Source organism: Nematolebias whitei, chromosome 15, assembly GCF_014905685.2.
Source record: "Nematolebias whitei isolate Nwh7 chromosome 15, NemWhi1, whole genome shotgun sequence".
Lineage (NCBI taxonomy): Eukaryota > Metazoa > Chordata > Actinopteri > Cyprinodontiformes > Rivulidae > Nematolebias > Nematolebias whitei.
This window is the reverse complement of record NC_056512.1, coordinates 38333520-38345571: the sequence shown is the minus strand read 5'-3', so window position 1 is coordinate 38345571 and position 12052 is coordinate 38333520. Positions and strand designations below refer to the sequence as shown.

At 45.3% G+C, this 12052-nt stretch overlaps 2 protein-coding genes across 2 annotated transcripts in view; one reads left to right on the top strand and one right to left on the bottom strand.

Moving 5' to 3' along the window:
- The first annotated feature begins 919 nt into the window (after positions 1–919).
- Positions 920–2321, top strand: ccdc103 (coiled-coil domain containing 103). Its single transcript, XM_037688584.1, has 3 exons — positions 920–938; positions 1439–1593; positions 2219–2321. The coding sequence occupies exons 2-3, from the start codon at positions 1454–1456 to the stop codon at positions 2319–2321; spliced, it is 243 nt and encodes an 80-aa protein (XP_037544512.1). The 5' UTR covers positions 920–938; positions 1439–1453.
- Positions 2322–4666: 2345 nt separating this feature from the next.
- The window catches only part of arhgap27l (Rho GTPase activating protein 27, like), a 35016-nt gene continuing 27630 nt past the window's right edge, over positions 4667–12052 (bottom strand). The window contains exons 16-23 of the mRNA XM_037689192.1: positions 9742–9814; positions 9315–9431; positions 9081–9179; positions 8092–8169; positions 7731–7865; positions 7541–7646; positions 5847–6020; positions 4667–4859 (exon numbers count right to left, since the gene is read on the bottom strand). Coding sequence (XP_037545120.1) covers positions 4814–4859; positions 5847–6020; positions 7541–7646; positions 7731–7865; positions 8092–8169; positions 9081–9179; positions 9315–9431; positions 9742–9814 — 828 coding nt within the window. The 3' untranslated portion in view covers positions 4667–4813. The remainder of the gene's footprint in view (positions 4860–5846; positions 6021–7540; positions 7647–7730; positions 7866–8091; positions 8170–9080; positions 9180–9314; positions 9432–9741; positions 9815–12052) is intronic.

The following is a 12052-nucleotide window of genomic DNA, read 5'->3' as shown; positions in this document are numbered from 1 at the left end:
TCTGACAAACTTCTCTCTGCAGCTTAGTTTCCTCTGCACTCAAAGATCCTCTCCGAACAGATGTCTCACTCCACACAGACAGCAGTTCCTACAGTTAGTTTCAGTCTGCGTCTTCAGAAAACTTTTGCAGTGAATCCTCTTCTTACTTTTCGTCTTCTGTGTGTCAACCTGCTCACTCAAACCACTTCCTGTTTCGCATCAACTTCTACACATTTTCTAGACAGAAAGTGACTGAGTCGGAGAATCTGCAGGGTAAACTCCATGTGTCCTTACTTCCTGCTGACCTGTGATCTCTGATGGATCATGTATGACCCACAGAACATGAAACACTTGCCTGCTGCTGTCTGAGAGGTAAAGTGACGCTGCTTCACTCAGACCTGAGTCTGCAGCGCCCCCTGCTGGCTCAGCCCAGCAAAACAAAAGTCACAGCATCAGTCACAGAGCTAAACATTTTGATACATAAACAGCTAAAATAACTCAAAGAGCTAAACATTTTGATACATAAACAGCTAAAAAAACAAAGTATGAAGTTGTTAGATGTCAAACATGTATATTATAAAAAGAGAAACACTGTAAAATCCTGAGAAATATTTTGTAGACTTCAGTGTTAAATAGTTTTACTGTATTTATCCAGCTGTTCTGGTAGAGAAAGTGTTTTTGTTAAAAACCCTGAAACAACAGAAGCTTTTTTTAATCTTTTATCGGGTCTGTTTTAATAATAAAAACGTGATTTCATGCAAAATGAACAACATGCTAAGATCTTTCAGCGTTCTCTCTTAAAATATCAAGTTGGTTTTTTTTAACGGAATTGAAGCTGCAGTTCCTCTTCCGGCCGCCAGGGGGCAACAGAGGAAACGATCGTCGTCATGGAAACGGTTTGTTTATTCCGAGCAGTGCCATCTGAACATCCCGCAGTACGAGGAGGATTTCAGCCTCAGGTGAGTCGAGACCCGATCCAGGTCTTTAAAAGACCGGTTCACCTGTCAAGAAGGGTTAGCAGAGGTTCCAAAGTTAGCGTCCAGTTCGGAAGGTTGTATTTCCTCAGAACTTTAGGTGTGTGGACCGTCTGTGCTCAGGTCCTGTTCAAACTAAGACTGGATTTTTATACCAAAACACGAATCTTTAAACTACAGTCTAAAATAAAATAGTTTGAGAAATTTTAAAGAAATTAAAATATAATTCTATACATATATTTGTTAATTAATTCATTCATTCAAAATTTATTTATACACCTTTATACAACCATTATTTATTAAAAAAAACATCTGGACTACACTGGAGCAAATCCACTTCAAAAATTCACAATAAAGTCCAAATCTAAACTAACCCGAGCCTTAAAATAAATACATCATTTTTTAAATTCATTTTGTTTGACTCTGTGATCAATGACTGACACGTACATTAATCATTAAACTGTCTGACGGTGTGAGATCATCAGGTGGTGGTGGTAGTGATGTCACAGCGTGATGTCATTGACTTCTCTGCGTTGGAGAAAGAGCTGCAGGCGGCGGTCGCGTCTGAGCATCGATACCAACGAGAGAACGACGCCAAACTGAGAGCCGTCAGCCAGAGAGTCAGCTACGAGCAGTTCAGGTGGGTCCTGGAGAGCAGGTCTCGGTCCTGGAGAGCAGATCTCAGTTCTGGAGAGGAGATCAGGGTTTCTGAGAGTAGGTCAGGGTCCTGGACAGTAGGTTAGGGTCCTGGAGAGGTTAGGGCCTCTGAAAGGAGATCCAAGTCCCACAGAGCAAAGCAAAGTCTAGAAAAACAGGCCTGGTCCCAGTGAGATGATCCAGGACCCAGAGAACAGATTCTGGTCCCGGGAAAAAGATCTGGGTTCTGGACAAACGGTCTGATTCATTTATGAGTTCAAAGAATTGTCCAGGATTCTGTTTCCAGAATGATTCCAGGATTTTCCAGGCGATTGTGAATCAGTTTTTTTCTAACGTTTGAAAATTTGGGGAACATTTAGTTTCAACAGATCTTTAAGGATGTTCCAGGGTTTTCAAGGAAACCTCTCAAGGTTTTCCAGAGTGCAACAGGGACTTCCTGGAATATTATGGCGTTTACATCCTTTAGTCCTTGCATAGAGTCCTTGGAGTATCCCCAGCAGCCTTCTCATATTTTTAAATTCCAGGATGATTTTGACATTCTGTAAAAGCTTTCATAGGCTTCCTTGAAATGTTTCCAGGGGTTTCAAGGCTGTGTTTCTGTCCCCCAGAGGGCTGGTCCTGTCGTCCCACCTGAAGCCCCTGGACAGGAAGGACAAAGATGGAGCTCCACGGAAACAACCCTGGAACCCCGTCGCCCCGGGCAACGCCTGACAGGGGCCGTCACCCCGGGCAACGACAACCACTTCATCCCACGACCTTTTACCTCTCTGTGGTGTCATCCAACAGTTTTTCATATAGTTTATTTCAGAACCTTTGTTGTAATGTTTATCCTGATCTGTGGGTTTATTTGTAAACAAACATGCAAATAAAAAAACAACTGTCGACGTGAACAAACAGCTCCAGATGTTTTCTAATAATCAGAAAGGTGAAAAATGTCGCTTCAGCTCTTTTTGATGCACTAGTGTTGTGCCGTTCACAGATGATTCGTTCAAATGAACAAATCTTTTGAGTGAATGAACTGAATCACTTATTAACCGATTCGTTCTTTTCTCAGTTCAGTTGAGCGCAGCGCCGGTCGGGAGTGGAACTTCCTCGTTCTGTGGCTCGTGACGTGAATCTGAACGACTCAGCGGCGTGCGGGCGCGGAGGGACTGTTGACGTCTGAGCGAACGTTGACTTGTGATTCGTTCACTGCAAATAAACTACATGAATCACTCAGTGACTGAACCACTCTCTGACTTGGTCCTGAGGGATTCTAACCATTTCCTCCTCATGGAGACAGGCTCTCATGTTAGCATCTGTTTCTTCAAGCCAACGGCTAATGTTGAGTCAAGCCACATGAAAATAAACGCACACCCCGTCCCCGTTACCTTACCAGACCGAGGTGCACTTAAGTAACGAGAGGAGACAGAAGAAGAGCGAGTGAGACTCGCAGCGGGGCGAGCTGCAGCAGCGACGGGTGGGGGGGATGAGTGTGTAGTTAACCCGTGTGTAGGTCTCTACGTGAACGTTAATTTTGAACGATGTCTGAGTTATTCATCTGAACCGGAGCACAGTGACCGAGAGGAGAATGCAGACATGAGTCGACCTGCAGCTGAAAATGAGGAAGACTGAACGATGAAGAGGATGAGAGAGACGCTGCTGCAGGGAGCTCCGCTCTCTGTCACAAGCTGTTCACCACAAACATCGGATCAGAGCAGGTAGATTAGAATAGTTACACATCCGACAGATTCCTCTTTGCACAAACATCCAGCCATCATTTGCCACTTGTCCCAGTTTGGGACTCTGGAACCTAAAAGTGACGCTTCGTTCCACCCGGACCACAAAACAATACACAACCACGCACCGGGAGAGCACACCTGACAGCTGCCCGGTGCCACCCCGCCGGTGGAGGCCTGACGGCACAGGTTCAGGCAGAGGGCGCCCTTTAGCCTGTTAGCTTTGGCATTAGCTCCAGAGCTAACAAACTATGGACATCATCAGCCAGAATGCATTGCACAGGTAAAATTATGGTGACATCCTTCATTGAAGTGTGCTGACTTTACACCAATTTTGAAGTACTTGTGTGTTTTGACGTGTCACAGACAACTTTTAGTAGAACAGGGAAATAACAGATTAGGTCAACATGAGCAGGAAGTCGAATCTTTTTTCAAAGATGCTTCAATAAAAAGCGAGACGAGCTAAAATCTGTCAGATCAGATTTATTATAATAAAATTCAGTAAAATACCCTCTTATGTACAGAAACTTTACGTTTGTTCAGCTTCTCTAATACAAATAAAACGAACACTTTAACAACATGCAGCATTTTACAGCTGATCCAGAACTGATGGTTCTAGTCCACATAAAAACTCTAGAACACGGTTCTGGGGACAGATTTGTTCTCATTGAGGTTCTGAGGTCCTCTGGGCAAACGGCCCACTGAACGTGCTCCAGATTTAAACATCTAATCCCGTTTTAGTTTCAAGTCCGTCTTTTTTATTCTGTTGAAGATCCAGAATCCAAAGAAAGACCGGAGGAGTCGAGAACGGTCCTCTGGAAAGTTCTTGCTCCTCATCATCAGCATCCTGATGAAGAGCTCCTCATATTCTAACAATACTCTGTTTTCTGTGAGACATCTGACTCCTCGGATTGAAACTAAATAAACAACTCGACTGATGAACGTTAAAAAGTCTTTTCAGTTTTAAATTCCAACATTGACTTGGCATCAAGCAATTTGCTCAAAACTGTGCTTTCCCAGTGTATTTGAACGCAGCATGCGCTGATAACCTTCTGAAACTGAAAACTCAGTTAACCCATTAAAACTAAGTTAACTTTTAAAACTCAGTTAATTTTTTTTAAACTCGGAGTTAACCCGTTAAAACTCAGAACTCAGAGTTAACCCATTAAGATGAAAGTTAACCCATTAAAACTGATTTAACTTGTTCAACTCAGAGTTAATATCAGGATAGGCTGTTTTGGACACAGAACCTGCTACCTGGAGGTTTAGGTGCTAAATTAAATATTAAATTATAAAATATTTCTAATTTTAAAATAAATTAGTAAATAAAAAGTCCGGGTAAAAAAAGAGGATCCAGGCTGAATCTAAAACAGTTTCTGGAGGTTTAGAGGTTTCTGCAGAACCCAGAAGGCGGGTCACTGTGGTCCTTTGGTCCAGTTCATGATCCTTGTTGGTGCTGAGGGAGTTTGGGCCTCCGATCCAGTTCTACACGGCTCCATTCACACCAGCTGTTTGAAGCCTGGTACTGGTTCTGAAAGACAGACATCAAGTGTTCAAAGAGGTCCGATCACAGGAAGGGACTCTGGGTTTTAGTTCCACAAACAGATAAAAAGTAATCCGACCCAGAAGGTTTGATGCTTTTCAAGCAGTCAGTGTGGAGCTTTCAGAACCGGTCCTGGGTCAGAACTGAGCAGAGGTTCTGTTTCAGATAAAAACTGTACGAGGATCCACACACCGTGGAACCTTAAGATCTTCAGCAGCTGAACATAAGAGGTACCAGCTGGAGGTTCTGACTTGGGGCGGTTTGACCAGAACCTTCAGTACTGTCAGAAAGAACCTGAGCGTTCTAAAGGTGGGGACAATGGTTCTGTCATCAGGTTCTTTGTTCTTTTAAAACTACTTAAAAAAAAAGAAGAACCGTTTGGGTTCTAGGTCCGTTAGCGGACCGACTTTTGTTCAGAACTCAGAAACTTTAAGGTCCATAACATCAGGAGGTCCGGGTCCTATAGGTACCTGGAACCTGTCTGGACTCCTCCTGCTTGGACCTTTTCAGGAACTAAATAACTGAAGTTCTGTGGGATTTGGACTGGAACCGAGCTCTGGTTCTGGTCATGTTGAAGAATCTGGAGCTTGGATGATGCTCTCTTGTCCAGAGATGTTGGAGGTCTTAAACCTCCAAGAGAAGCAGCTCCAGTTCTGCTCGGTTTTATCCGGGCTCGTAATGGATCTGTTCTGGAGTCGGGTCCAGAACAGCCTGCGGGTTCTGGAGCCGGACCTCTTTAAGAGCTTTAAAGTCCACAATAAAAAATAAAACCCAATCCAGGTCCAGGAGGTTCTGGAGGGCCTAAATCGGAGATGTTTGTGGTTTTTCAGGTGCCATGAACTCCAGTCCAAAACAAAACCTTGTTCAGCGGTTTCAGAACCGGGGTTTGGGTCTGGGTCGTTAAAGCCACAGATGATTGGAGGAGTTCTAAAGGCCTCCCTGGGGTTCTGAGAGGGTTCTGAAGGTTCTTTCTACCTCTCAGAGAAGATGGAGTTGAACTCATTGAGCATGAGCTCCACGATCTGGCTCTGGAACACCAAGTGGACCGTCATGTGGGCGGACTCGGTCTGCGGGCGGAGCAGCGTGGGTCCGAACACGATGGCGACGCTCTGAACAGACATCCTGTTGGACTCTTTGTGCTCGATCACCCTGAGGACACAAAACACAATCGGTGGGTTTCCCAGACACTTGGGCTTGGTTCTGAGTCCGACTTGGGTTCTGCTGTCACTGGGTCGGTCGTAGTTTGTTTAACTGGAACTTAACCACAAGTCAGGATTTAAACTACACAAAAATAACAACACCAGATCTGAACTACACAACATTTATTCTTCACTACACAACAGATCCTGATGCTCAATAATCCAGGTAGATAATCTAACCAGGTGGAGTCAGGTCCTCTGGACAAATTTTTCTTCTTGAAACATTTAATCTTTTATCCAAAAGACTTCTTCAGTCTGAGGAGTTACAACAAACTGATCACCCTCCTGACACTGAACAGCATACACAATACTACTCTGTGCCGGGGGACTGGGACGTTATGTTTAGAAACATATGTTGCAGGAGTTTCAGAGAAACTGAGACATTTATTTTCTAAACACAACGTCCCAGTGGCTTTTAAACCCCAAAATACATTAAAGACTGGTTCATCCCAAAGATCCAGTCCCCCGGCACAAACAGAGTAATGTTGCGTATGTTGTTCAGTGTCAGGAAGGTGATCAGTCTTACATCGGGGAAACTAAACAGCCACTGGCCAAAAGGATGGACCAGCACAGAAGATCAACATCATCAGGCCAGGATTCTGCGGTCTACACTCATCTCCAGGCCAGAGGCCACTCGTTCAGGGATGAAGATGTTCACATCCTGGATAGAGAGGAACGATGGTTTTTGTGAAGAGAACCATCATTAAAGTGGTGGCGCAGAGGTTAGAGAAGGTCGGCCTGTGATCGGAAGATCGCCGGTTCAAGCCCCGGTACTGACAACATCAAAAATGTGGTTGGGGTAGGTGAAGCACCCACACCTGCCCCCACCCTCATTCGCCCTACTCTGGGCCCACGAGCAAGGCCCTTAACCCCCATCTGCTCCCTAAACAGGTCTCTTTTGAAAATGAGTTCTCGTGGCTCAATGAGACTACCTGGATAAATAAAGGCTAAATGAAAAAAAATAATAATTAAACAGGGGCGGAGCCTCCGTATTCAACTGTCCCCCTGTTACAATGCTGTTATTGTTAGTATCACTCAGCCCTCTGTAAATAGCAAGCAGCCATCAGGGCACTAACGATCGGTCATTAGGCTGATGGTCCTCTTTGATCATGTGAACAGCTAGTTCTGGATGTCAACAACAAACTGGTTGATCCACTATGAGAAGGTGCTATTTATAAGACTGAGTTTGTTGCAGCTCCTCAGACTGAAGAAGTCCTTTGGATAAAAGATGAAACGTTTCAACAAGAAGAATCCGTCCAGAGGACCTGACTCCACCTGGTCAGATTATCTACCTGGATTATTGAGCGTGAACCTGAACATAATGAACATGTGACCAACAGAGGGTTTAACACATGATTTAAACTCCAGCAGACTGAACTACAGGGGATTGTTCAGAAGTAACCAGTTGTCAGGCTGCTGTTCAGTCCAGGTGTGTGTGTGTGTGGGGGGGGGGGGGTGGGTTCGACTCACCTGCGCAGATGTTTGAAGAGGAGCTCCATGGTGTCGTAGTTTGGCAGAGGCAGAGATCGGACCAAATCCTTCACGTAGGAAACTCTCAGGCTGTAATCTGGGATTTCTGCCGACACAAACAAAGCTGCTGCTGTAAACTACAGGCTCTGTGTGTGTGTGTGTGTGTGTGTGTGTGTGTGTGTCTACTGACGGATGGCAGCGATGAACTTCTCGAAGCTGCTGAAGGGAAACAGCGGTTCTGGAAGTTCTCTGAAGAAAAGTTTCAGCGCTCCAGTGATGACGTGGATCTCCTCCCACTGCCCGTCCTCCAGGTCCAGATGTTCCTCTGCAGAACCACAGAAGAAGAAGGAAACACCTTCAGTTTCTTAGAACCAGCTGCCTCTGTCTGGAAATGTCTCCCGATCTGAACCCGGCCTTCCTGCCCGGATCAGGTACCTCACACCTGGTCACTATGTCAGTATAAATTCTACCGGGTCAGGTTCTGAACCCTTCAGTTCCTGTCTGTAAGTTTAAGATCCGGCAGGTTAAACTCAGAGAGCAGCAGGTTTTACCGTGGTCGGCTTTGTGTCGTAGTTTCTGGATCACAGCCAGGTTCCCGCTCACCCTGTAGATCCCGTCAACTCCCAGACCTGAAAACCCAAAACATGCGGACATCAGCACACGCCCGACGTCCAAGTCATTCTGGTTTTAAAACATCGGACCTGAGTCGGCTGCAGACCAACTTCATGTTTGACGTTTTTATCACAGTTGACCTTGATTTGTGACCTTGAAGCTGGGGTCATGAAAGGTGTTTGATGTGATGATGCATACGTGTAAGAAGCCTCATTAAATTCTCCAGTCCATCAGAAGTTATGGGTGAGACGAGAACGTTTACGGACGTACGGACTGAGACGACCCGTTCTCTTTAAGGTCAAGTGCAGCTTCCCAGCCCAGCAAGACTCGTCTTCTACCTCTTATCTGTGATCAGGCTGTGGAGGCAGAAGGTCCACGAGAGAAACCCAGACCTCCCTCTCTTCAGAGACTCTCTTCAGCTCCTCCTGGGGGATCCCGAGATCTTCCCAGACCAATGAAGATCCACAATCCCTCCAGAGAGTTCTGGGTCTTCCCTGGGGCCTCCTACCAGTGGGAGGTGCTCAGAAAACCTCCACAGGGAGGCGTCCTGATCAGATGAACCTCCTCAACTGACTCCTTTTGATGCAGAGGAGCAGCAGCTCTACTCTGAGGTCCCCTCAGAAAATGGAGCTCCTCCTCCACTCTCTAAGGATGAGCCCCACCCCCCTATGGAGGAAGCTAATTTCAGTTGCTTGGATCCAGGATCTGGTTCTTGTAGGAGGTGTGACATCAGATGGGAATTATATACTGTTCATTGATTTGGGTAATAAAATCTAAACTATTTTATTGTTAAGTAAACATCTGTGTATAAAATGTGATCCATCTCTAACTGCTTCAATAAATCATTTAAACCTTCATCAATAAACTGAACATGTAACGAGAAAGAAAACACACGGAGTGATCGATGGGTGATTTCAGGACTCCTCACCTCTCCTCTCCACCGTTCGGACACATTTCTCCACAAATTTAGGGATGGTGGTGTTTTCTCTGTGGCAGAGGGTGTCCAGGTGGCAGCCGAAGACGTTGTCTGAAGGAGACAAACAGCTGGAGTCAGATAAGTCTACAAACGTTAGCTTCATTCAGCGCAGGACCCTCTGGCAGATCTGAGTTGCTTTCAGAGCTGGACACAGAAATCAGGAGGTGCTCTGCTTCCGTTTCATACCTCTGATGTATCCCCTCTCTTTGACGCTCTGCAGCGTCGGCCTTCTCTGGAGAAAACGGCGCAATCTGCGCCGGATCCGGCTCTGCTCCAAGTCGGCTCCTGAAGAACCTCTGGGGGCTAAAAAAAAAAACCCACAAGAAGAAGAAAAGATTAAATTGAACTCGATGAGAAGAACTGAACACAGAATCAGTGAAAGAGGTCAGAAAACATCAACCATCCTGTAAAAACTGATTCAGATGTTATTCCACTCAGAGGCTTTTAATTTGAAGTTACAGGAACACATCAGAACAGTTTCTTGAAAAAACTAAAAGTTCAGTTATAGATAGCTGTTTGTCTCTTGGTTCTTCAGGAGTGTGAGTCAGACAGAGCAGCTGAGGGAATCCAGCAGAACCTGTCAAGAACATCAGACTGAGTCCAGAAGACTCACATGTCCTTTTCCTGTCTTTGTCCTCTCTGTCTGAGCCGGTCTCGTCATCATCGTCACTTGGTTGCTCCTGTTCCTGAAAGAAGAAATAAAGTGTCATGATTCGCAGGTTGGAAACATCTTCTGGAGCAGGAGGACTCAGATTCTGCAGAGTGTGGTGTTAAAGTGGCTTATCTGAAAGTGCATGGACAAATCTCACCGTCTTGATGTCAATGCATATGTAATGTGTTTATAAATGTGCTTGCTGGTAGAGTTTTTTGAAGTTTTAAATCGTGTCCTGACAGGACAAGATGTGAAGAGATCTTTTTGTAATACCACTATCCATCCTCATGGCCTTTTCCCCTTTTCTATCTAAAAATATTCTAAAAAGAATACGAGGCTGTGCTCTTAAAGAGCAGCAACTACGTGTACTCCACCCATCTTTCGGACAACTGTATGGACATTTTCTCATTGTATCTCGGTACAATGATAACAAAGCTTATTCTGATTCTGATTCAAAAGATCAAAGGTGTCTCAGAAAGATGAGACCAGAAGGTCCTCAGGAAGGAATGACAGCAAAGGTGGGTATCATCTGCATAGAACTGAAGCCGTGTGATTGGGTGACCTGGCCTAGAAAGGTGATGTTTAATGTAAAGAGAAGGAGTCCCAGCACTGGACCCTGTGGTGCCCCTATACAGAGGTGATGCTCCTCCATCACAACTCTTTGAAAGAAAATTCAGTGGATCAAACCAGAGATTCTGGTCCCTGAGCATACAGCTGTGATGGTTTACTGTGAGAAAATGTCAGAGATGATAAAATATGGAACCTGAGGACTGATTAGAGTCTCGGACTGTTTTCAGAGGGTCACGGAGATTAGTCATCTCAAAGGCCAGGAAACGCCTGAAGACTTTTCTGAAACCAGGAAGTTGTTCTCTGAGAGGAACTCTCATTTCCCCTCCAACTCAAGACCCATCCATCCCACCTCAATCTGTAGCTCCTTTTGACCATTTTGAACCCATCACTCTATCTTCTCGAGAGCAAGTCATGTGCAGCTTGAAACCTTCTGGCTCCACCTTTGATGTGGTCCCCCCTCGACTACTAAAGGAGGTTTTTCCTACTCTAGGTCCGCCCATTCTTGCCATAGTAAACAGTAGTTTATCCACTGGCATGGTGCCAAAATCCTTTAAACATGCTGCCGTCCAGCCTCTCCTGAAAAAACCAAACCTTGACCCCTCAGTTGTTTCCAACTACCGGCCTGTCTCCAAACTCCCATTTGTTTCTAAAGTACTGGAGAAAATAGTCAAGTCCCAGTTGAAGTGCTTCCTGGAGGATCACGCCATCTTAGAGCTTTTCCAATCTGGCTTTAAACCTCTCCACAGCACTGAAACTGCCCTGCTGAAGGTCTTAAACGACATCTTCAGATTCACAGATACCGGTGATTCTGTGCTGCTTCTCCTGTTGGACCTCACAGCCGCCTTTGACATCATCGACCATGAGATCCTCATTGCTAGGTTGGAGCAGTGGGTGGGTGTCACAGGATCAGCCCTCAATTGGTTCAGATCTTACCTCGCTGACAGATCCTTTTGTGTCTCCATCAAGGATTTTAGTTCCGCAGAGGCAGAGCTTAAATGGGGGGTTCCACAGGGGTCCATCCTGGGTCCCCTCCTATTCTTTTTATACCTGCTGCCACTTGGTGCTATTTTCCAGAAACACAACATGCCCTTCCACTTCTATGCCGATGACTGTCAAATTTACTTCCCCCTAAGACACAATGGTACATCCTCTATTCAACCGCTGCTCGACTGCCTGGCTGACATCAGGGACTGGATGGCTTTAAATTTCTTGAGTTTCAATGAAAAGAAGTCTGAAGTCATGTTGTTCCCTCCCAACGACATGATCACAAACCACTGCATCAACCTTTCTGCTAACCCTGTCAGAAAAACAAAGAGTCACTAATCTGGGAGTGATAATGGACCCTTCCCTGAAGATTAACAATCATGTAAACATGATTGTTAAATCATGCTTCTTCCAACTGAGGCGGCTGTCTAAACTGAAGCCCATATTGTCCAAAAATAACCTGGAGACAGTAATACATGCATTCATTACATCTAGGCTTGATTACTGCAAGTCACTCCTGTTTGGTATCAGTCAGACCTCCATTGCACGACTACAACTGGTCCAGAATGCAGCAGCCCAATTTTTAACCAGTACAGGCAAAAGAGAGCACATTACACCAGTTTTGGCCTCACTGCACTGGTTACCGGTTCACTTTCGAATCCAGTTCAAAATACTTATGTATGTCTACAAATCACTGAACAGTGTCCCCCCCCCCCCC

Bases quoted from the DNA above. Each gene is read 5' to 3' on its own strand.
- ccdc103 (XM_037688584.1), top strand. From the start codon at position 1,454: ATGTCACAGCGTGATGTCATTGACTTCTCTGCGTTGGAGAAAGAGCTG. The intron at 1,594-2,218 runs GTGGGTCCTGGA...TCTGTCCCCCAG, and splicing joins GTCAGCTACGAGCAGTTCAG to AGGGCTGGTCCTGTCGTCCC.